General features: G+C 37.6%; 3 protein-coding genes and 1 long non-coding RNA gene across 5 annotated transcripts; all 4 read left to right on the forward strand.

Annotated features, from left to right (window-relative positions):
* LOC107627972 (MATH domain and coiled-coil domain-containing protein At3g58410-like) lies at positions 214–20498 on the forward strand. The gene is made up of 4 exons (XM_016330778.2): positions 214–601; positions 825–985; positions 1084–1295; positions 19980–20498. Exons 1-4 carry the CDS (start codon positions 240–242, stop codon positions 20463–20465), a joined length of 1221 nt encoding a protein of 406 aa, XP_016186264.2. The 5' UTR covers positions 214–239; the 3' UTR covers positions 20466–20498.
* LOC107627974 lies at positions 16472–17752 on the forward strand. Of its 2 annotated transcripts, none has more exons than XR_002358132.1 (2): positions 16472–16560; positions 16966–17752. XR_002358132.1 is itself a non-coding variant. In XM_016330779.2 (2 exons), exons 1-2 carry the CDS (start codon positions 16642–16644, stop codon positions 17451–17453), a joined length of 534 nt encoding a protein of 177 aa, XP_016186265.1. In that variant the 5' UTR covers positions 16485–16641; the 3' UTR covers positions 17454–17752. The 2 variants fall into 2 exon arrangements, 1 of the variants encoding a protein (XP_016186265.1); XM_016330779.2 differs by having other exon boundaries at positions 16485–16687.
* LOC107626222 lies at positions 18627–19973 on the forward strand. The gene is made up of 3 exons (XR_002358133.1): positions 18627–18938; positions 19483–19645; positions 19792–19973. It is a non-coding gene; the product is annotated as an uncharacterized LOC107626222 (long non-coding RNA).
* LOC107627975 lies at positions 22232–23316 on the forward strand. The gene is made up of 2 exons (XM_016330780.1): positions 22232–22253; positions 22655–23316. The coding sequence occupies exons 1-2, from the start codon at positions 22232–22234 to the stop codon at positions 23314–23316; spliced, it is 684 nt and encodes a 227-aa protein (XP_016186266.1).

The raw sequence follows: 24621 nt of genomic DNA on the forward strand, positions 1-24621 counted from the left end.
TTGTAATTAGATATATGAATGATGAACTAGCATGCCAAATACTCTAAGATAGTATAATATATCTTGTTATTAATTAACCCTCGTTATATTGTAATATTATAATGTTATTATACATGCTTTATATCACATTTTTCATCCCCTCTCTCTCTCTATAGTTCCTCCCAACCTAAGAAAATAAATGTGTATAAAAGTATAATATTTGAAAAAATAACTTAAAAAAAAAAAAGTAATACAAGCATATGGTGGCGTGTCTTGGAGGAAATGGAAATTGTACAATCAGATTTCTGGTGGTCAACAATCACCGTCTGATTTTTGGTTGGTTGGCCACGTGTCACCGAGATATGGAAGATGAGACTCACTTTGACTCGCCTATCTTCATTTCAGAATTGAGAAGACACGCACATTGTTGGGCAAGCTTGAGCTTTCTGAAGCAGATGCAGAACTCAGAAAGGTGCAGAAGAAGAAAAAGGAGAATGGAAAAGGAGCAACCAGAAGTAAAGGTTTTAACAACCGGCAAGTTCACATGGACCATTAACAACTTCTCTAGTAAGTTCTTCAATCACTACTACTCCCACACCTTCTTCGTCGGCCCCTATTCCTGGTATGTACTTACAACGATACCTTTTCTTCAAAGCATTTCTCATTCTTTCAAAATATTACTTTTAACTTTTTATTTCATTTTATTTTGTTTCTAATGTTTTGGATTTGTCAAAAATATTCTGGACCTTGACTCCACCAAGTTGAAAACTTTAACTGCTTACAATATGAGTGATTTTGCATGTGTACTTAATTATATAAATTCTGTTACCTTTGGATTCTTTTAGGCAGATGGCTATTTCAGGTATCCCCAACATTTATTTACGAGTCTTATTGGTAGATCGATTGTATGCTGGGGACATTGATAATGTTCCTGTTGGATGGAGATCTCTTAACTTCAAGCTCTCTTTAGTTGATCAGCTTCAAGGCAAATCCACAATAATAAATGGTATCATTATATTCTTTGATGGATAAACTATATTCATTGCATGTGACATTTATATATGCAAAAACTTTATTTTGACCTATGATTTGTGATTTTGACAGAGAGTGAGAATATCAATATTCATCAGCTCAAAAAAGGAGTTGCTGTTGTTTCCTTGAGAGTACTTTCAGGCATGGTTTCTGACCCCAAAAACGGGTTTCTTGTAAAGGACACGTGCATTGTTGTTGCTGAGGTTTCTGTCAATGATTTAGGACTTGATCATGATCAAAATCACCCATGTTCAGTTATGAAGTCCACAGCTTTATTTTTGGATTTCAGGGGACTATGCAAAATGGAGGAAGACTATGTTAAACTACTAGAGAAATCATGTTCAAAGTACCCTTCTCTTATTGAAAGCCATAGAAAGAGAAAAAGGAGCCAAAGGTTCAATCAACTTTCATTCACAACATTAGGGAAACTCTTGCATTTTCTAAAGACTAAGAAAGTGAAGGACATGAAGAGTGATGATGCTTGTAAGGAGTTACAAGATTTATGGGATGAAGCTGAGATTAGATTTGATGATTTGAGTTGGTTGGAGCCACACGTTAAATCTGCTTTGAGCTATTTTGAGAATGCAGCCAAGGTGGAAAAGCTTAAGGCTAATGTGGTTAATTTAGAAGAAAAAGCTAAGATCCTGAAAGCAGAGGCAATTGCTATAGATGCTGATCTTGAAACAACAAAGGAAGAATTGGCAAAGGCTGAAGAACGTTTTGTAGCAAGAGATTTGGATGATCAATTAGGATCTGGAATAATACCCTAAACCCTTATTTAGATTAAGATTATATATTATATATAAATATCTTTTTGTTTTCTGCTTACTATCTAGATCTCTATCATTCTGGAAAATCCAGAACACTAATGTCTCTAGGACTTTATAATAATTCTATTATCTAGTACCTGTTTAGTCCGTGGGCTAGTGTCACAGCCCAAAATGAACCATGACCGGCGCTCAAGGAAACAGTTCCATAACAAGCCTATCAGACTCAAATATAAATTAAATAAGAAAATTACAAATATTTTTAAATAAATTTACAGTTTTTAAAATGAATAATTACATATTTTTAATAAAAGGTAAAATAAGTAAATATGGATGGATCCTGCCTGTGACATATGGAGCATATGACGTCTAAGAACTCAACAAAAATGAAGTACCAATTGCAGATCATTACTCTTGAATGGAAGGCTCACACATTCAAGTATTTGTTCCTTAAAAATATTTTTTTTAAAAAAAGGGTGAGTTTTGCAACTCAGTGACTAGACAATATATCTATAATCCACATGAGACCATATAAACATTATCATAAAAATAATTTTAGTTAGAAAATAATAATTTATACGAATATGTGAATCAATAAGGGAGTTCTCATACAGAAATCAAATCAAATAATCCACACTTGCGTGGCTCCACCTCTAAGGGTAGCCCTTTCCTCTCGTGTGTCCTAACAGAATAACAGATCTAACGTGTGACCTACACGTTAGGCTAGCAACACCCCTGCTAGCTGGAGTCTGAGTTAGATGCATCTAAGTTAACGTCATAACCGCCGTTAACTACGGTTTTCTAATAGGAGCCTCCCAAACCAATTCAAAACATATAATTTCAAATACAACAAATCCTTGATCTTTCAAATATATAAGATATCGAATCAAATCAAATCAAATCAAATCATGTTATACTTTCTCATCAGAAATCTTTCCAATCATACTTTTTTTTTATCATAAGAAATTTCAAACATATTTCACAATATTTAAAGTGAGTACTAACAAATACTTCAATGCTTCAAAAATATATTTTCAAGTAAAATTGAACATTTTAGAATAATACAAAACTTCCTAAAAAATATATAGTCTCATGTATAGTTCTGAAAGTATAAACTTCATGAAAACGAATTATTTAAATAAATCAATTATACTAATCAATTTAAAACCATTCAAGGCAAATATAGTGAGTATAGTTCAAAGATCATACTAGTTATTGGTCAAAATAATTATAGATGTACAATCAAACAATTATAAATGTAAGATCTACTCACAACATGGTCCTAAGGGACCGAAGAGGCCGAACTCAGGTGCCAAATTAAAAGGGTACGAAAGAGCGCGAAACTTGAACTGGGACAGTGCAGCAACTTCAATTCTTACGATAGCAACAATGGCCACAACACCAGCCAAAGGCAGTAGATTCAAATCGAATGAAAGACAAATACAAATATAGTTCTGAAAATCCAAAACAGAATAGAGGCCAAAAATAAATCAGAATAAAAGCAAGACAGAGAAACGAAATGGCGGCAGAGATAAGGTGAAATTGGAACAGATCAAGGGAAGAAACTAGACCAGAACAGTGGCAAGACAGTGTTGCCGGCAAGTTTGGAAGTTGTAGCATGTTTTCCGGCAACAATAAGAGCTACACTGGTGAAGCAAAACAGTAGTGTCATTAGATCTTCTCCTCCAGCAGTGGCATCAGTAACTCCAACGAAAACAGGGAGGCCAGGGGTCAGCCACGGTGGAGCAAGTTAGAGGATGAAGTAGCTCTAGTGCACCAGCGGTAAGTTCCAGCGACGGCAACAGCAGAAACCTCCATCATCACCTCCTCTCACGACTGCCACCCTCCTTCCCTCCATCTTGTAGCTCTCTCACCCTCTCTTCGTACTCTGCGCTTTCCGCTGCAACGACAAGGTCTCCCTCCAACGGCGATTTCTTCGGCGGCAACGACGGCAAGGCAGCGCGACAGCGAGCTGAATGCGGTTGCGCGAGACGGGTACGGTGGCGGCGTGACGGCAAGTTGGATACGGTGAGGCGCGACACCGGTGCAGTAACCCTCTCCCTCCTCCTCTCCTTCACTCTCTCGATCTCCATCTTTCTTTTTTTTTTTTTCTTTTCTCAGCTCGTGGGTGTGTGCTGTGAGGAAGAGGGTGTGGGGGAGTGTGTGTGCGGCAGTGAGAGGTGAGTGAGTATGTTAGAAGAGGGTTAGGGTTTGGTTTGAAAAAAAAAGGGAAATAAGGGTATTGTAGGGATTTTACAGCTAGTCCGTTTAATCCGTCATTTTTGCGGGTTAATCGGACTTAGCTCGTTTAATCCGAAATTTAAACGGGCTTAATTTTAGAGGTAAAATCTATCCATATAAAAATGGACAAACAAACAGGTCTGATGGATTTGATCCATTTTAACGGCGTTAAGAATTAGGTATAATGGAATACCCTAGCTATAATACAATTAAAATGATACAAATTATGGACTTTTGTTTTGGCGCACTATATATCTTGGTTGAAAAGGAAATGTGAACATTGCTAGTTCTGGAACTGTTGTCTTTCAAACTTATGATAACGTTCTATTGATTTCATTAAACTATTCAATTGATAGGGCTAAAAATTTTTATTATGGAAGATAAATATGTGCAATTCAATTTATTGGTGGTGTATATGTTTTTATTTTGATATGGGAATCAGTAATTGGACCACTTTGTAAGTTGGTTTTTAAAATTTTTTTTAATATCAAATCGAATGGTCCGATTTGTTTGTTGTAATTTTAAAAAAAAAAAATTCATAAATTGGAGGGTTCGATTTTTGTTTCTAATAAATCGGAGGGTAACTTGAATGCCTTATCTACTTAATATACTAAAACTGGGTTTTCCCCCAGCTACTAAAGGTGACGTGTCGATCTCTCATGCTTCCGTTTTCCCTCCAAAACGAATAAATTTTTTTTCTATTCTAAATTATTTTATTGTAATTATATTATAATTAATACTAAATGAATAATATATAATTATACTAATTTAGCAACATATCTTCCTTATAATTATATCAAATCAATATTTAATGCACTATTAAATTACTTATCAATTATCAATTAAAAATACTTTTAATAATTTTAATGATAATAATAATAAATTTTGAGCTGATTTTGATATTTTCTTACTTCACAGTAAACTAACATATAAAACTTTGTTGGTAGATTTAAGTATTACTAGATTATTTATGGTCATATTGAGTATATATGCCTGATTTATTGAAAAAAAAATAGATTAAATAACTATTTTATAGTTAATACAATTAACACTATATTAAGAAAAGAAAAACAACGCATACAAGTTATTCTTTTATTAATTAAATTATTATAATTAAAATAAAATTTAACATAACAACTTAAAATTATAATTTCAATCTTATCACGTGCATGGCACGGGTGATTAAACTTGTTATGATCACTAATTTTTGTACTTTTTCTTTTTCTTATTACATCATAATTAATTAATAAATTTTTTTTCCCTTTAACTTTGCTTTTTTCAAATAACTTTGTAAGCATTTTGTAGTGATGATGAAAATAAACAAGTCCATTGTATAGATATAGATTATTAAACTAAGTTTAATTTTGACACTATTGTACTGTCATTTTAAATAATGAGTAACTACTTTTTTTTATTTATAAGAGTCCAAATAATTCTATAGATAGATAGAACTATACATAAACTAAAAATAACAAAAATCTTTTCCAATTTGAAAATAAAAAGTTGTTAGAAAAAAAATTGGAAATCTTTTTTATAGACCGATTCAAAGGTGTACCCTAAAAAAAATGAAAGTAGATACTAATTTTGTTGATATGATTAAAAAAAATAGAAAGCTCCGTATAAAAAAAAAAAGAACTGACGGATGGCAAAGTATCATAATATATAAGATTTTTATATTTTTTATTCCTTTTATATAGAATCAATTGAGATTAAAAAAATCGATAAAAAATGGATAATATCTTAAAAATACAATACACAATGACTAATTGTGATCATTACATTCTAGTAAATAAGGATATTATACCTTTTTTTTTTTTTTTTAAAAAAAAAACCATAATTCTAGCCAATGAGTTATAACTCAAGTAATATATAATTTTTTTTTGGTCGGTGGATTGGACAACTCTTAATTCTAAGTACCCCAATGAATTGGACAACTCCCAATCTTAAATACACAACACACCCACACACTCCTCACACATTTTATCACATTTTTTCTTCAATTGCATTCTCTAGTGTTTGAACCCTAGACCTTTGAGGCGGGAAGGAAAAGAAATGCCATTAGAGCCAAGGTTCATTGGCAACATATAATTTTTCAATATTCACCTAAAAAATTGTGGGTCTAGTCCTTTTTTTTTAAAAAAAAAAAACCACAACCTAGCACCAAATAGAAATTAAGATGCGAACCCCATGGCATAATTTTTTTCTCACTTAAAAGTTTTGGGTTCTGTTACGGTGGGTAACCGGAGATTAATGGGCTGGACGGTATTGGTTGGCCCAAACGTATGAGAGAGGAGGCTTGTAGGTGGATTGACGATCCACGGGCTCCGTCCGACCTGTTCGTGAGAGGTGAGGGGGGTGGTACCTGCAAAGACACTCCGATGCCAAAGTCAGCAAAGGGAGCAAAACAGGTCTAGAGAGTATTGGGACTTAGAGATACCTGAGAAGTGTCAGTGTATTTATAGTGGTGAACCAATAACCACCGTTGGAGTAGTGCCGCTTTTTTAGGGTGTTAACCGTCCCTTTATCTTAGGGAAGTTAAGATATGGCTCGTGGAAGTGGTTAGAGAGATTCTAGGGGCAGTTACTCATTTAAATGAGTGCTTATCTGCCAGCTAACCCTTCTTCTCGACTTCCTTAGAGCAAGTCGTGGTGAGTACCGACTTCTTAGCGGCTGATTTGGAAAAGGTGGGGCTCAACCCTTTGGGTCGGGCCTTTTTACTTGGATCCTGGGCCTTAGCGTTGGGCCAGGGTATGAACAGTGCCCTTACTCGAGCCCAATTTCTTTTCAAGATTTGGGTTCGAGTATTTTACTCGGAGTTGTAGCCGACTTGTTGGACTTTTAGTTACTTTCTTATTTTTGCAGAGATGGCGAAGAAGAATGCTCAGGAATCTTACCAGAGAGTCCAGGAGGCCAAAGCAAGGTCTCGAGCCAGGACTGGTGGCTCCAAGGCGGTTATCTCTCCTCCTCCTCCTCCTCGGAACGTTGGGACTCCTTCCCAGCCCATTGTGATTTCTTCTTCAGCTTTCTCTCAGCCACCCCCTCCGCCCGACCTTCTCCTGAGCCCGAGAGGAGGAAGCGCAAGACTTTAGAGTCTGGCTCTTCTTTTGAGGGTGAGGTTAAGGCGGATGCCCTTGCATTCGTCCGAAAGTACATCTACCCCATGCTCATATGAGGATGGATGATGTATCTGTTCGGAATCACCTTACCACTTTGGTTGAGGAGAGTCTCAGGGCGGCGGGTGTTTGTGGTAAACTCTTAGATATTTTTTAGAAGGCTCCTCTCAGCTCTTTGGGTTCAACCTCGAAGGTTGAGGAGCTGGAAGGAAGGCTTCTTGTATATCAAGAGCATGAGAGGGGGTTGAAGGAGGAGGTCGCCAAGCTGAGGGAGGAGAGAGATGGCCTTCGGGAGAGGGAGAGGAAGTTGCAGGCCCAATGCAACATGGAGGTGGGCTTGAGGAAAACAGCGCAGGACAGCTACCAAAGTTTATTTGAAGATCTTGTGTCTGTGAAGAATGATTTGCTGAATTCTCGGAAGGCATATACCGAGTTGGAGGACTCTATTGCTGAGGTTGCCGAGGAGGCTTGGAGGATTTTTAAGGAGCAAGTTGGAGTCATTGCTCCTGACTTGGATCTTTCTCCTTTGGATCCTGACAAAGTTGTCATTGACGGTGCCATAGTTGATCCCCCTGCTCCCATGATCGTTTCCGAGTCAGAATTGAAGACTCGAGGGCAGAGGATCATTGAGTCCCCTCCTCACTCAAAGGACGCTCCGAGTTCTTCAGCAGTTCCTCCGACTTCCTCTTCGTCTCCAATGGATGCCTCTCTCCCTGGTCCTAGTGGCGCTCTTCCTGACTCTGGTGGTGGTGATCCGTCTACTCCTCTTCCCAAAAAGTAATTTGTTGGCTATTTGGGGGCCCGGCCTGTGGGTCTCCCCTTTTTAAAACTTTTTATTTGTGTTTGGTGGTGTTTGAACAATTTGCTTCTGGCCTTATAAGGCCGTAAACAAAACATTTAAAATACCCTTTTTTAATAAGGGTTTAAGTTAACAAATAAATACCCCTTCTTGGGTAAGGATTTAATGTTAATAAATACCCTTTTTTGGATAAGGGTTTAAGTTACCTTATGCGTGCATGCTTTTTTGATAGTGATTTTTTGAACTCCCCTTGATCTTTTCTGAAAAACCTTTTCTTTGGCTTGTCTGTCTTTCTGAACCTTTTTGTTTTAAGGATTTTAAGGACAGCTTTCTAATCTTTTCCTGGGTTTTTCGATCTCTTTTGTTTATTCTTCGTACTCAATTTTGTTTTATTGAGTTTTTATGACTTAGGTTATTTTTGCGATGCGTTTCTTTATTTCTCGGCTTTTCCGACTTGTAAGTCAGATAATTTCCGAGTTCATTACGATCGACTTTTATAACCTCTTTACACCGACTTGTACCTCGTCGTTTTATCCTGACGACCATCTAGGTCGGTTCATGGAATTTTCACGCTTTGTCGAGCTTAAGTCGGCGCGTTTCGTAGAAAGAAAGAAAAACGAAGAAGGAATTTATAAGAGATGTTTGTAAGATGAAAAAGATCTTTATTAATTGGGGAGGTACCTTATTGCTACTAAGGGTTTTTGACAATCTATTTCCCTTAGCCTCTACTATGATGCCTCGTTAAAAACCCTTCTCCAGAAAAAATCCTTTGATTTTTGGGAAAAAATCATGAAGTTGGAAAAAGAGTACATCAGGGAGTAGAGTTCGCTTTTAACTGTAGTACCTTTTCATATTACAAGCATGCCACGACCTTGGTAACTCGGTTCCGTTCAGGTCGGTTACTTTATAATAACCTTTTCCTAAGACCTCATTGACTTTGTATGGTCCTTTCCAATTTGCAGCGAGTTTTCCTTCCCTTGATTTGTTGACTCCAATGTCATTTCTGATCAAGACCAAGTCATTCGGGGCGAATGTTCTTCGAATGACTTTTTTGTTGTACCTTGTAGTCATCCTTTGCTTCAACGCTGCTTCTCTTATCTGGGCTTCTTCTTGGACTTCGGGGAGCAAGTCGAGCTCCTCTTTGTGCCCCTGTATGTTTCCGATCTCGTCATGGAGAATTACTCTTGGGCTTTGTTCGTTGACTTCTATTGGTATCATGGCTTCTACGCCATAGACTAGTCGGAAGGGCGTTTCTCCAGTGGCGGATTGGGGGGTTGTCCTGTAAGCCCATAGCACTTGTGGGAGCTCTTCGGCCCAGGCTCCTTTTGCATCTTGTAATCTTTTCTTCAGCCCTGCCAGTATGACTTTGTTGGCTGCCTCGGCTTGCCCATTGGCTTGCGGGTGCTCCACCGAGGTGAACTGGTGTTTGATTTTCATACTAGCTACTAGGCTTCTAGAGGTAGAGTCGGTGAACTGGGTTCCATTATCTGTAGTAATGGAATAGGGTATCCCATATCTTGTGATGATATTTTTGTAGAGGAACCTCCGACTTCTCTGTGCGGTGATGGTCGCCAATGGTTCTGCTTCTATCCATTTTGTGAAGTAATCTATTCCCACGATCAGGTATTTGACTTGTCCTGGCGCCTGGGGAAAAGGACCTAACAAATCCATTCTCCATTTCGCAAAGGGCCATGGAGAAGTGATGCTGATGAGCTCCTCCGGGGGAGCCACGTGGAAATTTGCATGCATCTGGCATGGTTGACACTTTTTCACAAATTCGGTCGTATCTTTCTGCAAGGTTGGCCAGTAGAATCCAGCTCGGATCACTTTCCTGGCTAATGACCTTGCTCCGAGATGATTTCCGCAGATCCCACTATAGACTTCCTCTAACACCTCGGTGGTTTTTGAGGTCGGTACGCACTTTAACAATGGTGTTGATATCCCCTCCTGTAGAGAATATTTTTCACCAAGGTGTAGTGTTGTGCTTCCCTCCGGATTTTCTTGGCCTCTTTTTCCTCCTTCGGGAGGATGTCGAATTTTATGTATTCGACCAAGGGGTTCATCCATCCGAGGCTTAATCCGGCTACCTCAAGGACTTCTTGTTTGTCTTTTTCTTTTACTACGGAGGGTTCCTGGAGAGTTTCCTGGATCAGGCTTCTGTTATTCCCTCCTGGCTTGGTACTTGCTAACTTGGATAGGGCGTCTGCTCTGCTATTTAGATCCCGAGTTATGTGTTTGACCTCGGTTTCTGCAAAGCACCCAAGGTGTTCCAGAGTTTTTTCCAAGTACCTCTTCATATTTGGGTCCTTTGCCTGATACTCTCCACTTATCTGGGAGGTCACCACTTGCGAGTCGCTGTATATCATCACCTTTGTAGCACCGACTTCTTCTGCCAGCTTCAATCCAGCAATCAAGGCTTCATACTCTGCCTGATTATTTGAAGCTGGGAATTCAAATTTGAGGGAAACCTCTATCTGGGTTCCTCTTTCATCCACCAATATTATGCCTGCACCGCTTCCTGTTTTGTTTGAGGATCCATCTACATAGAGTTCCCATGTGGTTGGTTTTTCCTCTTGGTCTCCTGCGTATTCTGCAATGAAGTCGGTGAGGCACTGAGCTTTAATCGCCGTCCGAGTTTCATACTTCAAGTCGAACTCGGAGAGCTCTATTGCCCATTGAACCATTCTCCCTGCAACATCCGTCTTTTGGAGGATTTGCTTCATGGGTTGGTTCGTGCGGACTCTTATTGTGTGAGCTTGAAAGTAAGGCCGTAGCCTTCATGAGGCTACTACTAAGGAGTAGGCAAACTTCTCTAGTTTGTGGTACCTTAGCTCAGGGCCTTGTAGAACTTTACTGATGAAATATACTGGGTGCTGACCGGCCTCGTCTTCTCTTATCAGGGCCGATGAGACGGCCTTGTCCGCTACAGATAAGTATAGGACGAGGTCTTCTCCAGCTATAGGTCGGGTCAGAATAGGAGGTTGGCTCAAAAATCTTTTGAACTCCTGGAACGCTTCCTCGCATTCAGGAGTCCATTCGAACTGACATCCCTTTTTCAATAAGGAGAACAGTGGGAGGGATTTTAGTGCTTATCCTGCCAAAAATCTGGAGAGGGCTGCAAGTCGGCCATTCAGTTGTTGGGCCTCTCTTAAACAAGTCGGGCTTTTCATCTCCAGGATAGCTCTACACTTATCGGGATTTGCTTCGATCCCTCTTTGTGTCAGCATAAACCCTAGAAATTTTCCTGCTTCTACCGCGAAGGCACACTTTGCGGGATTTAATCTCATCCCGTGTAACCTTATGGTGTCAAAGACTCGTGAGAGATCTGACAAGAGGTCGACTTCTTTTTCGGTTTTCACCAGCATGTCATCGACATATACTTCCATTAGGCTTCCAAGGTGAGAGGCGAACACCTTATTCAACAACCTCTGGTATGTGGCTCCTGCATTTTTCAATCCAAATGGCATGACCACGTAGCAGAAATTAGCTCTGGGTGTGATGAATAACGTCTTCTCCTGGTCTGGCTCATACATCGGGATTTGGTTGTACCCCGAGTAGGCGTCCATGAACGACAAGTATTGATACCCCGAGTTGGAGTCTACTAGGGTGTCAATACTTGGCAGTGGATAAGGGTCCTTGGGACAAGCCTTATTTAAGTCGGTATAGTCGACACACATTCTCCATTTGCCATTTTGTTTTTTGACTAGCACTACATTGGCTAGCCATGTTGGGTACTTGACTTCTCTGATGAAGCCGGCTTCTAGGAGTGCCTGCACTTGCTCTTCCACTACTAGAGCTCGTTCTGGGCCGAGCTTACGCCTTCTCTGTTGCACAGGTCGGGATCCCGGGTAGACCGAAAGTTTGTGGGACATGAGATCGGGGTCTATCCCAAGCATGTCGGAGGCCTTCCAGGCGAAGAGATCGGAGTTATCTCTTAGGAGCTTAGTCAACCTTTGTTTTAGGGTTTCTCCTAGATTGGCTCCTATGTGAGTATTTTTCCCTTCCTCTTCGCCTACCTGTATCTCCTCGGTTTTTCCTCCCGGCTGTGGTCGCAGCTCTTCTCTAGCCCTTGCACCTCTGAGCTCTATTGTGTGGACTTCTCGGCCTCTCCTTCTCAGGTTTAGGCTTTCATTGTAGCATTTCCTTGCCAATTTCTGGTCTCCCCTTACCGTTGCTATCCCCGCTGAGGTCGGGAATTTCATACAAAAGTGGGAAGTGGATACCACCGCTCCGAGTCGATTAAGGGTAGCTCTGCCGATTAAAGCATTATATGTTGACCCTACATCGATGACTATGAAGTCTATACTCAGAGTTTTTGATTTTTCCCCTTTTCCAAAAGTGGTGTGGAGGGGCAAAAATCCCAGTGGCTTTATTGGCGTGTCACCTAATCCGTACAAGGTGTCGGGGTAGGCTCTTAACTCTTTTTCATCCAACCCTAGTTTGTCGAAAGCGGGCTTGAAAAGAATGTCCGCTGAGCTTCCTTGGTCTACTAGGGTTCTATGGAGATGGGCATTTGCTAGGATCATAGTTATTACCACTGGATCGTCGTGTCCAGGGATTATTCCTTGCCCATCTTCTTTTGTGAATGAGATGGTAGAGAGGTCGGATGACTCTCCTCCAACCTGGTAGACTCTCTTGAGATGCCTTTTGCGAGAGGATTTGGTGAGTCCCCCTCCCGCGAACCCCCCTGAGATCATATGGATATGTCTCTCCGGGGTCTGCGGTGGTGGGTTTCTTGTATCCATATCATCTCGCTTTCTCTTCCCATGACTGTCCGACCTTTCTATGAGATATCTGTCAAGCCGACCTTCTCTAGCCAGCTTTTCTATCACATTTTTAAGGTCGTAGCAGTCGTTTGTGGAGTGACCATATATTTTATGGTACTCACAGTAGTCGCTGCGGCTCCCCCCTTTTTTATTTTTAATGGGTCTGGGGGGTGGCAGCCTTTCAGTATTACAAATCTCTCTGTATACATCCACTATAGAGACCTTTAGAGGAGTATAAGAGTGATATTTCCTTGTTCTATCGAGACCGAGTTCTTCCTTCTTCTTGGTTTCCCTCTCCCTCTCTTTTGTTGAGGGAGGGTGCCCAGGTCGCCAACTTAGGTCTCTCAGCTTAGCATTTTCCTCCATGTTGATGTACTTTTCGGCTTTTTTCTGTACATCACTTAGGGAGGTGGGGTGTCTTTTAGATATGGACTGTGAAAAGGGACCTTCTCTAAGCCCATTGACTAACCCCATTATGACTGCCTCAGTGGGCAGGTCTTGGATTTCTAGACATGCTTTATTGAACCTTTCCATGTAGGCTCGTAAGGATTCTCCGACCTCCTGCTTTATTCCCAGGAGGCTTGGCGCATGTTTTACCTTGTCCTTTTGGATGGAGAACCTCATCAAGAATTTTCTTGAGAGGTCTTCAAAACTGGTTACTGACCTCGGGGGAGGCTGTCGAACCACTTCATTGCTGCTTTCGACAAGATTGTCGGGAAAGCTTTGCATCGCGTAGCATCAGAAACATCAGCTAGATACATCCGACTTTTAAAGTTGCTTAGGTGATGCTTTGGATATGTGGTTCCATCATAGAGGTCCATATCGGGGCTTTTAAAGTTTCTTGAAACCTTTGCCCTCATTATGTTCTCACTAAAAGGATCTTCCCCTCCCAGGGGCGACCCTTCTCTATCGTCACGGGAGTTCCGACCTTTGAGGGAGGATTCTAACTTTAAGAGTTTTTTCTCTAACTCTTTTCGTCGATCCATCTCCTCTCTTAGGTGCCTTTCTATCTCCCTTTGTCGCTCCCGTTCCTGTTCTAGTTGTTCCAGGCGACTTTGGTGGACATGAACTAATCCCATAAGTTCAGTTGCGTGGGACTGTCCGTCCTTCTCCGATTCACGTCCTTCAGAGGAATTCACCTTCGAGGTTTTGACTCTGGAGGTACCCTCTCTGTGTTGATCGTTGGTTTCCTGGCGGAGGGTTAAGTCCGCGTCGTTATTTCCGGTATCCAGATTCTCTTGTTCGGAATCTGTTTCTACATGACCCTCCTCAGGGGATCTGTCCGCCATCACTGGTTGATCTCTCGGGTCTCCGGCAACGGCGCCAATGTTACGGTGGGTAACCGAAGATTAATGGGCTGGACGGTATTGGTTGGCCCAAACGTATGAGAGAGGAGGCCTGTAGGTGGATTGACGATCCACGGGCTCCGTCCGACCTGTTCGTGAGAGGTGAGGGGGGTGGTACCTGCAAAGACACTCCGATGCCAAAGTCAGCAAAGGGAGCAAAACAGGTCTAGAGAGTATTGGGACTTAGAGATACCTGAGAAGTGTCAGTGTATTTATAGTGGTGAACCAATAACCACCGTTGGAGTAGTGCCGCTTTTTTAGGGTGTTAACCGTCCCTTTATCTTAGGGAAGTTAAGATATGGCTCGTGGAAGTGGTTAGAGAGATTCTAGGGGCAGTTACTCATTTAAATGAGTTCTTATCTGCCAGCTAACCCTTCTTCCCGACTTCCTTAGAGCAAGTCGTGGTGAGTACCGACTTCTTAGCGGCTGATTTGGAAAAGGTGAGGCTCAACCCTTTGGGTCGGGCCTTTTTACTTGGATCCCGGGCCTTAGCGTTGGGTCAGGGTATGAACAGGTTCCAACCTCACTTTTAATTCTTACAAAAAAAAAAAAGTGAAAAAGCAGAGCTTTGAGAGTAACACCCTAACCGAATAAAAAATGATAGCAAAAGAATTCGTAGAAACTCATCAAAGGATTTTGCAAAGCGAGAGGCTAAAAATTAAGGATTTGGATTCTCTAAAGATTGAATTTTACTTTAGAGAATAAAGTGTGGTTTTTACATTTATTTTATAGGTGGGATTTAAAATAAATATGAGAGAGAAACCATTAAAAACCATATAAAGTACAAATTTAAAATTTAAAAGATCCAAATTCAAAACTAAAAACCAGAGTTTTGAGGATTACATAAAGGGAAACGAAAACAGAGCTTTCAACAAGCATCAAAGAAGAGAATTTACTATTTACCACTTACCAAGTTTTCATCTTTCTCAGGTAAACCTCTTTCTCTCCATCAACCCTATCATCTTATGTTATCTTATTATTCTATAACGTCTGTATCATTCACATTTCACCAATGGTTAATGATTTAGGGCTAAATTTTTATTTTTGTTATTTTTTATTTTTTTCATTCTTATCGGTGAGACCCGTCAGAATTTTTTTTATCATTCTTATTGAATATATAGAAAGAATGTGAGTTTATTACATATATTTGTTAGCTTAGAATTCTCAATTCTTCAAACACATTTGCATGTTTTTGTCTCTGGCTGTATAATCTTCAGCAATTGGATTATAAAAATACATTTGGTCTTAACTTTTCAATCACTGGTATTGTTAAAATCTTGTCAGTTTTAACTATGAGAAAATTAGTTGGGGTGAAATTTTAACAAGATGCTGGTGCTGGGTGCTAAAATTTGGTGTTGAAGAGTCTCTCTGAATACTCTCGGGGTTAAGACAGAAGATCTTTGATCTATAATTAGTTACCCATTACTCATGTTGTTTGAAAATAAATGTCGTTTTCATTCTTTTGATGCCCTGGAAAATCAATGTATTTGAACACAATATATAGATAGTTCTCATAACGATAGTACATAGTAAGTAAAGAAGTACTTGCATAGTTGCATGCATGTTTGATGTTTGTTTCTAGAAACATTCACAACCACTAAGTTTCATTGATAATGTTTTGAAATTATGTTAAACACAAACAGTGTTATGCTGTGAGTTGAAGAAATGGGGCTAAAAAATTTATAGGTTTAATTACTGTTTTGGTCCCTATAGTTTCGCGAAATTTTCAATTAGATCCCTATACTTTTTTCTTTTTAATTGAGTTCTTGCACCAATTTTTTTCTTTTTAAATTTGGTCCCTACACCTTTTTTTTTATTTAGGTCCCTATACCAATTTTTTTTTTTTAGTTGGGTCCTTATAAAATTAAGCCAATTACTACTAAGAGGGACTTAATTGAAAAAAAAAAAGTTCAGGGACCAGTTAAAAAGAAAAAAAGTACAGGGACTTAATTGAAAATTTCACGAAACTATAGGGACCAACAAAGTAATTAAACCAAATTTATATATGGAAGTAAGATGAGTATATACCTTAACATTGTAATTTTTGGTGTTTTTAAAAATTATGAGAGGTCCTATTTGTTTTTAAAAATTTTTAAAAATTTGGGGTACACAAACAAATCGGACAATCCGATTTGTACACCCTAAATTAAATCATCCCATATTTTAGAAAAATATCATAGTAGATCACAATTTAAAAAAAATACCATTGTTAATCCAATATTAAAAATAAAAATGTGAAGAAATGGAGGATCAAGGAGAGGTTGAAACAACTATCACCTCAAAGTACACATGGACCATCAAGAACTTTTCTAAATTGAAGTGCGACACGCTCTATTCCGAGACCTTCTTCGCTGGCAAGCATCCATGGTACTTGCTTGCAACCAACTCCTATATATGTATTTTGCCATTATTCACTAATAGGCATTCTCTTTGGTACATTGTTTTATTTATGTTTTATATATATATGCTTTGGATTTGATTTTTAGGCGGATTTGTATACATCCAGAAGGGAATAAGGTAAACTGCTTGCCAATCTATTTGACTGTTGGTGATAATGCTAATTTTACTGCTGGTTGGAGCAAAACTGCTAACATTAAGATGTCTCTAATTAATCAGCTCTATTCTGATGACACCATAACACATGGTACTTCTGACACTACTATTTCGATTTCTGCATTCTCCTTATAGTGAAGTTTACATATGTAAAGCTTTTAATGGAGTCTCATCGCTATCATTTGTCTTATTGATGAAAACTTTTATTTTCTAGCAATCTCATGCATGTCATAATGTTGTTTTTTTTTGGATGATTTTTGACAATTTTTCATAGATGAATGATATGTTAGGAAGGATTCAGTAGATGGAGCATTTTTCACTCAATTCTCTTGTTCTTATTTTAATTCCAATCTATTCTGCTTTTGCTAGTGGCTGTGCGTACCTACGAGCACAACAGCACAGGCGTTGTTGCTGCCTATGGTTTCCCATCCTTTGTGTCTTTACCTGAATTTCGTGACCCTAGTGAAGGGTTTCTTGTGAAGGACACATGCATAATTGTTGCCGAGGTTTCTGTCGAGAATTCAGGACATGAAGATACTAATGTTGATCACTTGCCCAAGAAAATGTACTCATCAACATGTGATGAGTTGATCAATTTCAAGGGTCTATGCCAAATAGAAAAAGACCATGTTAATCTGTTGGAGGAAGCATGTTTGAAGCATCCTTCCATTATTGAAAGCCATCGAAAGAGAAAACGGAGTCAGAAGTTCACAGAATGGTCAATCACAACTCTAGGGAAAGTGTTGCATTTTCTAAAGACTAAAAAAGTGAAGGACATGAATGATGATGCATGTAAGGAGCTTCAAGATTTGTGGGAGGAGCTTGAGATGGTTAAGTTTGATGATTTGAGTTGCTGAAGCCCCATGTTGAATCTGCGTTGAGTATGAAAAATTACGCGGAGAGATTGATGAAGGTGAAAAGGCTGAAGGGTAGTGTAGTTGCTCTAGAGGTTAAGAGGAGGAACCTGAAAGAACTGATGATTTTAGCAGAGACAGATCTTGAAAGAGCAAGAAAGGAATTGGCAATAGCTGAAAAAGGGTTTGTAAAGAGAGAATTGGATGATGAACTAGGGTGCGGAATACCCTAATTAAGATGACTGCCAAATTAGACTTCTATTTTGGTTTGCTGGCTGAGATTATATTAGAATCTATTTATATTTTTTGGTAATATTTATTGGTGTACTTATGGAAATAGAGGCCATAGCTCCTTAGATTTCTATTCTTTTTCTTTTTATTTGTCAAAGTGCTACTTTATAACTGTGTGTAGCTGAACAAAACTGCAAATCTCAAGTTAAGTCTACTTAATCAGTTGAATGCCAACAAGAACATATCTAGGGATGGCAATATGTACTCTATCCGTGGGTACCCAACCCGATCCCACCCGGTCGGGTAGGGTTGCCAATTCGATCCGCAGCTAGTAGGGTAGGATGCGGGTAGGATTTTCGTGCGGGTCGGGTAGGGTGCGGGTTGAACCTCAACCCTACCCGACCAACCCGCACTCTATATATGTATATGTTATATACTTATATAAAAATATATTTTAAGTGAATATTGAACTAAAGACTTCTCACTAAATACAAAAGATCCTTAGTCATTAAAAGAAGATCATTAATTGATAATTTAATAAACTTTTTTTACATAAAAGTCAGTTCTATTTTAAATTATCATCAAGTTATATAATAACGTTGCATTTTTTTGGGTTTAGGGTTTAGGGTTGAGATATTCTCAACCTGCGGGTAGGGTTGGATACCTGCGCGGTAGGGTTAGGGTTGAGATATTCTCAACCCGCGGGTAGGGTAGGATTGAGTTTATATAAAAATCTCAACTCGCGGGTAGAGTTAGGGTTAACTCCAAACCCTACCTTACCCTACCCGTTACCACCCTAAACATATCTTACATTTCATATTACTCTGTCAATATATAGTTGATTGGATAAAGTAAAATTTTGATTTAACTCTTAAAATTTTTCAATATTGATTAAGTATATCATCAGAAAATCAGAGGAAAAATTGTCACTAACGGTGGCTAATTTTAGCCTGGTTGGCCACGTGTCTCACATGCACTGAGATGATGGAAGATGAGACTCACTTTGACTCGCCTAACCTTTTCAATCTTCATTTCAGAATTCAAAAGACACGCACATTGTTGGTCAAGCTTGAGCTTTCTGAAGCAGAACCCAGCAAGGTGCAGAAGAAGAGAAAGGAGAATGGAAAAGGAGCAACAACAAGTAAAGGTTTTAACTTTAACAACTGCCAACTTCACTTGGACCATTAACAACTTCTCTAGTCAGGTTACCTTCAAATTCATCTACTCCGACACCTTCTTCGTTGGCCCCTATTCCTGGTATGCACCTACAAGGATAGCTTTTTCTTCTAAGCATTTCTGATTATTTCAAAATATTGCTTTTAACTTTTAATTTCATTTGATTTTGTTTCTAATGTTTTGGATTTGTCACCTTGACTCCACAAAGTTGAAAACTTTAACTGCTTACAATATAATATAGGAAAAATATTAGGAGCCAATGGAATATTTATACAATGTGTACAATGAAAATTTAGGGAGTATTAAAGATATAATCATTAGTTTTACCTTTTTCCATCGGAGGTTGATAGAATGAGTGGTATCATGACATGGTATTAGAATGCTAGATTCGAAAGGTTAAGAGTTCGATCTTTGGTGAACTCCAAAATCAGTTTAAGCTTTTGGGAAGATGTTTATTATCGCTAGTACTCGGATGGTTATTCTAAATAGTATGAGAGATGTTCATTTTGTAACTCAATAGCCTATTGTACACATTGTACAAATAGTCCATTATCTCCCTAGTAGTATCCATTAATATATGAGTGATTTTGCATGTGTACTTAATTATATAAATTCTGTTAGGCAGATAGCTATACAACGAAGTATCCCCTACATTTATTTACGAGGCTTATTGGTAGATCGATTGTATGCTGCCGACATTGATAATAATGTTCCTGTTGGACGGAGATCTCTTAACTTCAAGCTCTCTTTAGTTGATCAGCTTCAAGCCAAATCCATGATAATAAATGGTATCATTATATTCTTTGATGGATATACTATATTCATTACATCTGTGATTTATATATTATTATTCCTTTGTCCTTTGATGAATCATATAGCAGCATTTTTTCTTATCAAAAACTTTATTTTGACATATGATTTGTGATTTTACCAGAGAGTGAGAATATCAATATTCATCAGCTCAAAACAGGAGTTGCTGTTGTTTCCTTGAGAGTACTTTCAGGCATGGTTTCTGATCCCAAAAACGGGTTTCTTGTAAACGACACGTGCATTGTTGTTGCTGAGGTTTCTGTCAATGATTTAGGACTTGATCATGTGAAGTCCACAGATTTATTTTTGGATTTCAGGGGATTATGCAAAATGGAGAAAGACTATGTTCAACTACTTGAGAAATCATGTTCAAAGTACCCTTCTCTTATTGAAAGCCATAAAAAGAGAAAAAGGAGCCAAAGGTTCAATGAACTTTCATTCACAACATTAGGGAAACTATTGCATTTTCTAAAGACTAAGAAAGTGAAGGACATGAAGAGTGATGATGCTTGTAAGGAGTTACAAGATTTATGGGATGAAGCGGAGATTAGATTTGATGATTTGAGTTGGTTGGAGCCACATGTTAAATCTGCTTTGAACTATTTTGAGAATGCAGCCAAGGTGGGAAAGCTTAAGGCTAATGTGGTTGATTTAGAAGAAAAAGCTAAGACCCTGAAAGCAGAGGCAATTGCTATAGATGCTGTTCTTGAAACAACAAAGGAAGAATTGGCAAAGGCTAAAGAAGGTTTTGTAGCAAGAGATTTGGATGATCAATTAGGATATGGAATAATTTCCTAAACCTTTATTTAGATTAAGATTATATATAAATATCTTTTTGTATTCTGCTTACTCTAGATCTCTATTATTCTGTAAAATCCTAAACACTAATATTTCTTGGACTTTATAATAATTCTATTATCTAGTACCTGTTTAGTCTGCGTACTAACCGTCGTTTGACCCATCATTTTTTTGGGATATCATTTTTTTGGGATAATCAGACTCAATCCGTTAATCTGACGTCGTTTGACCCATCATTTTTTTGAGATAATCAGACTCAATCCGTTAATCCGAAATTTAAATAGATTTAATTTTAGAGGCAAAATTCATCCATATAAAAATTAAAAAATGGACAAACAAGCTGGTGCGATGGATTTAGTTCATTTTAACTGCCATAAGAATTAGTTTTAATGGAATACCCAAACTATAATACAATTAAGATGATATAAATTATGGACTTTTTTTTTTTGGCGTACTATATATCTTGGTTGAAAAGGAAATGTGAACATTGCTATTTCTTGTACGGATGTCTTTCAAGCTTATGATAACGATCTATTGAATTCATTAAACTATTCAATTGATAGTTTCGTCGTTGACAAATACAATTCAGATCGAAGTGTCAAAAAAATACAAATTGAATTTATCAATATTAATAAGAGCAAAAAGATTATAAAAAATAATAGACGTTTTTATTAGGTTTGACAGTTATATAGTAGTAAACTACCACTTTTCATGTACTATTAATATCCTGTCAATTTTGAATTACGAGAAACAGAAAGCTTTCCCCGAGAATCTCACTAGTGTGATGGGAAAAACGTTCATCTTATCTCTCTCAATAATGCATTGATGATGATGAAGATCTCAGTGTTGAACTACGAAGAAATTACTCTACTTAGTTATTGCCTTATTGGCCATTTCTATTGATTACAAATTTTCAATTTATGATAAAACAAAAAGGTCATTTCTTCATATACTCATGCATGATGCATGTGTCCCTTTTTTTATTCCCAAATAATAATCAGACTTGGTCATATTACAATCACTCAAACTTATTAAACCACTCTTCTACCTTAGCCCATGACAACAATAAAGACGTCTCACGGCCCATAAATTTAGCCCAACAAAATACATAAATTCAATTACCATTTTAGTTTTTATTATCTTATTTTATCTTTATATTATCTTCTTATTTTATCTTATCTTTATTTTTTATCTTTCATAAACAATACTCTATATATATTTAGTTTTACCTTCATAATTCAATTAATCAACAATCAATAAAAATTTCTTCAATCTTTTCTTTTCTTTTCCTATTCTTTCACTCACATATATAAATAAGATTATAACTGGGGCCCTTACTTCTCAACATAACGAAATGGAGGTTCAAAATAATGCAACGGTGGTAACAACTGTGAAGTTCACATGGACCATCAACAACTACTATAAACTGATCAGCATTGAGAAGCGCTACTCTCAAACATTCTTCGTTGGTCTTCATCCTTGGTACGGTGCTTGCAATATTGAATTAACTCCTACATACCTTAATTTGCGGTTGCTTTAATTTTTTTGAATTATGTTTAGGAGGATAGTTATATCTCCAGAATTTGATGACAACAACGTAAAAAAGGAGAAGTATGAGGACGATTTATTTGAGCTCGAAGAAGAAGAATGTGAAGATTTGTCAATTTATTTTGCTGCTCTGGATTCTGCTAATCTTCCTGATGACTGGTTCCCGATTCCAACATTCAAGCTTTAAGTTGTCCTTAATTAATCAGTATGATAACAAAATGACAAGAACAATAACAAATGGTAAGTTGGTTACCAACAATTTTTTTTTTATTTTATCTTGAAAAAGTATAGGAGGATAATACTTTTTTTTTCTAAACAACTTAAACAATAAGTTAAAAAGAAATTAATTTTAATTTTAAAATTTAAATTTTGAATTAATTAAGTTTATTCATGCTTAATGGATTTGGATGTAGCTCATTGTTCATAATCTCCATTGTTGCGGAATTGTTTTAGGAGTTATCTTATATTTAAATTAACACTAATCAATTCCTTATTTTCATAGTAAAATTATTAACCCCCTATTATTTCCGAAAATTATTAACCATTCATCCTGCTTTCATCTCTTCATATAACTATTTATATAGTGTATTAATATTATGAAGGCCATGTTTAATGGGAAGTGTGTTTTGTCAATTTTCCAGATGATTTCGCCGTTCACTTAGACGAAAGCAATGCTATAATTGGTAGTTCATCGTTTTTGGATATTGACCAATTTCTTGACTCCGAAAATGGGTTTCTTGTAAACGACACATGCATCATTGTTGCCGAAGTTTATCTCAATGACAATAATGCTTCATTTGATAGTAAGTTAGTAAGTTTCAAGGGATTATGCAAAATGGAGAAAGACTATGTTAAACTACTAGAGAAATCATGTTCAAAGTACCCTTCTCTTGTTGAAAGCCATAGAAAGAGAAAAAGGAGCCAAAGGTTCAATCAACTTTCATTCACAACATTAGGGAAACTCTTGCATTTCCTAAAGACTAAGAAAGTGAAGGACATGAAGAGTGATAATGCTTGTAAGGAGTTACAAGATTTATGGGAAGAAGCTGAGATTAGATTTGATGATTTGAGTTGGTTGGAGCCACATGTTAAATCTGCTTTGAGCTATTTTGAGAATGCAGTCAAGGTGAAAAAGCTTAAGGCTAATGTGGTTGATTTAGAAGAAAAAGCCATGACCCTGAAAGCAAAGGTAATTGCTATAGATGCTGGTCTTAAAACAACAAAGAAAGAATTGGCAAAGGCTGAAGAAGGTTTTGTAGCAAGAGATTTGGATGATCGATTAGGATATGGAATAATACCCTGAACCCTAATTAATTTAAGATTATATATAAATATATTTTTGTATTCTGCTTACTAGCTAGATCTTTATTATTATGTATAATCCGCGGATCTGAACTCCATTTAAGGGCCTGCCGCTGGCCAATGAGTTGCTGCATGCACAAGGCGGAATTCGAACCTTGGACACTTGCTTAAGCGGACGAGTGAGCTGACCACTCGACCAACCCAAATTGATTTACTTGTATGCGTTATTATGATTAGGGGTGTGCATGGCCCGGCCCGGCCCGAAGACTCGGCCCGGTCCCGAACATTTTAGGGGCTAATTGATGTGATTTCATCGGGTCTAGGGCCGGGTATGGGTCTCAAAATTAGACCCGGTCATTATTTTGGGTCGGGTCCGGGCCATAGCTCGGGTCACCCGAAATCGGCCCGGTAGCCCGGTCATGATACACAATTAATATTTTGTGTTATTAGTGATGGATGATGGCTATTATTATGTGAAATTTAAGTATTGTAAACCTTAATATTTTGTGTTATTAGTCATTATATATAAGACTATAAGTTAATGTTTTGTGTTTAAAATGCATAAGATTTTAGACTAATGCATAATCTTGTGTGTTTTTGTATTGATTTAAATATTTGGTGTTATTAGGCAATATTAGTATTGATTATGGTTATACTTTAATTTTAGAGAAGAGTTAGTTCTTATTATATTTTTTCTAAGTGAATTTTACCATGTCAAATAATGGTTGGAGTCTTGGAAATTTAGATATTTTTACATGCTAACTTACAAGAAGGTATCAAGGTAATATAATGTTAACGGCCCGGTTTTCACCCGGTTTTTACCCGGTATAATCGTGGCCCGAAAGTGTATAGGTTTCGTCGGGTCTAGGGTCGGGTTCGGGTCTAACAAATAGGTCCGGTATATATTTCGGATCGGGTCTGTGTCACATCAAACCCGGTTTCACCCGACCCATGCACACCCCTAATTATGATCACTAATTTTTGTACTTTTTTTTTCTTATTACATCATAATTAATTAAGAATTTTTTTTTTCCTTCAACTTTGCTTTTTCAAATAACTTTGTAAGCATTTTGTAGTGATGATGAAAATAAACAAGTCCATTGTATAGATGTAGATTATTAAACTAAGTTTAATTTTGACACTATTGTACTATCATTTTAAATAATGAGTGACTACTTTTTTTTTATTTATAAGAGTCCAAATAATTCTAGAGATAGATAGAACTATACATAAACTAAAAATAACAAAAATCTTTTCCAATTTAAAAATAAAAAATTCTTAAAAAAAATTGAGAATCTTTTTTTAT

This window comes from Arachis ipaensis, chromosome B02 (genome assembly GCF_000816755.2).
Source record: "Arachis ipaensis cultivar K30076 chromosome B02, Araip1.1, whole genome shotgun sequence".
Lineage (NCBI taxonomy): Eukaryota > Viridiplantae > Streptophyta > Magnoliopsida > Fabales > Fabaceae > Arachis > Arachis ipaensis.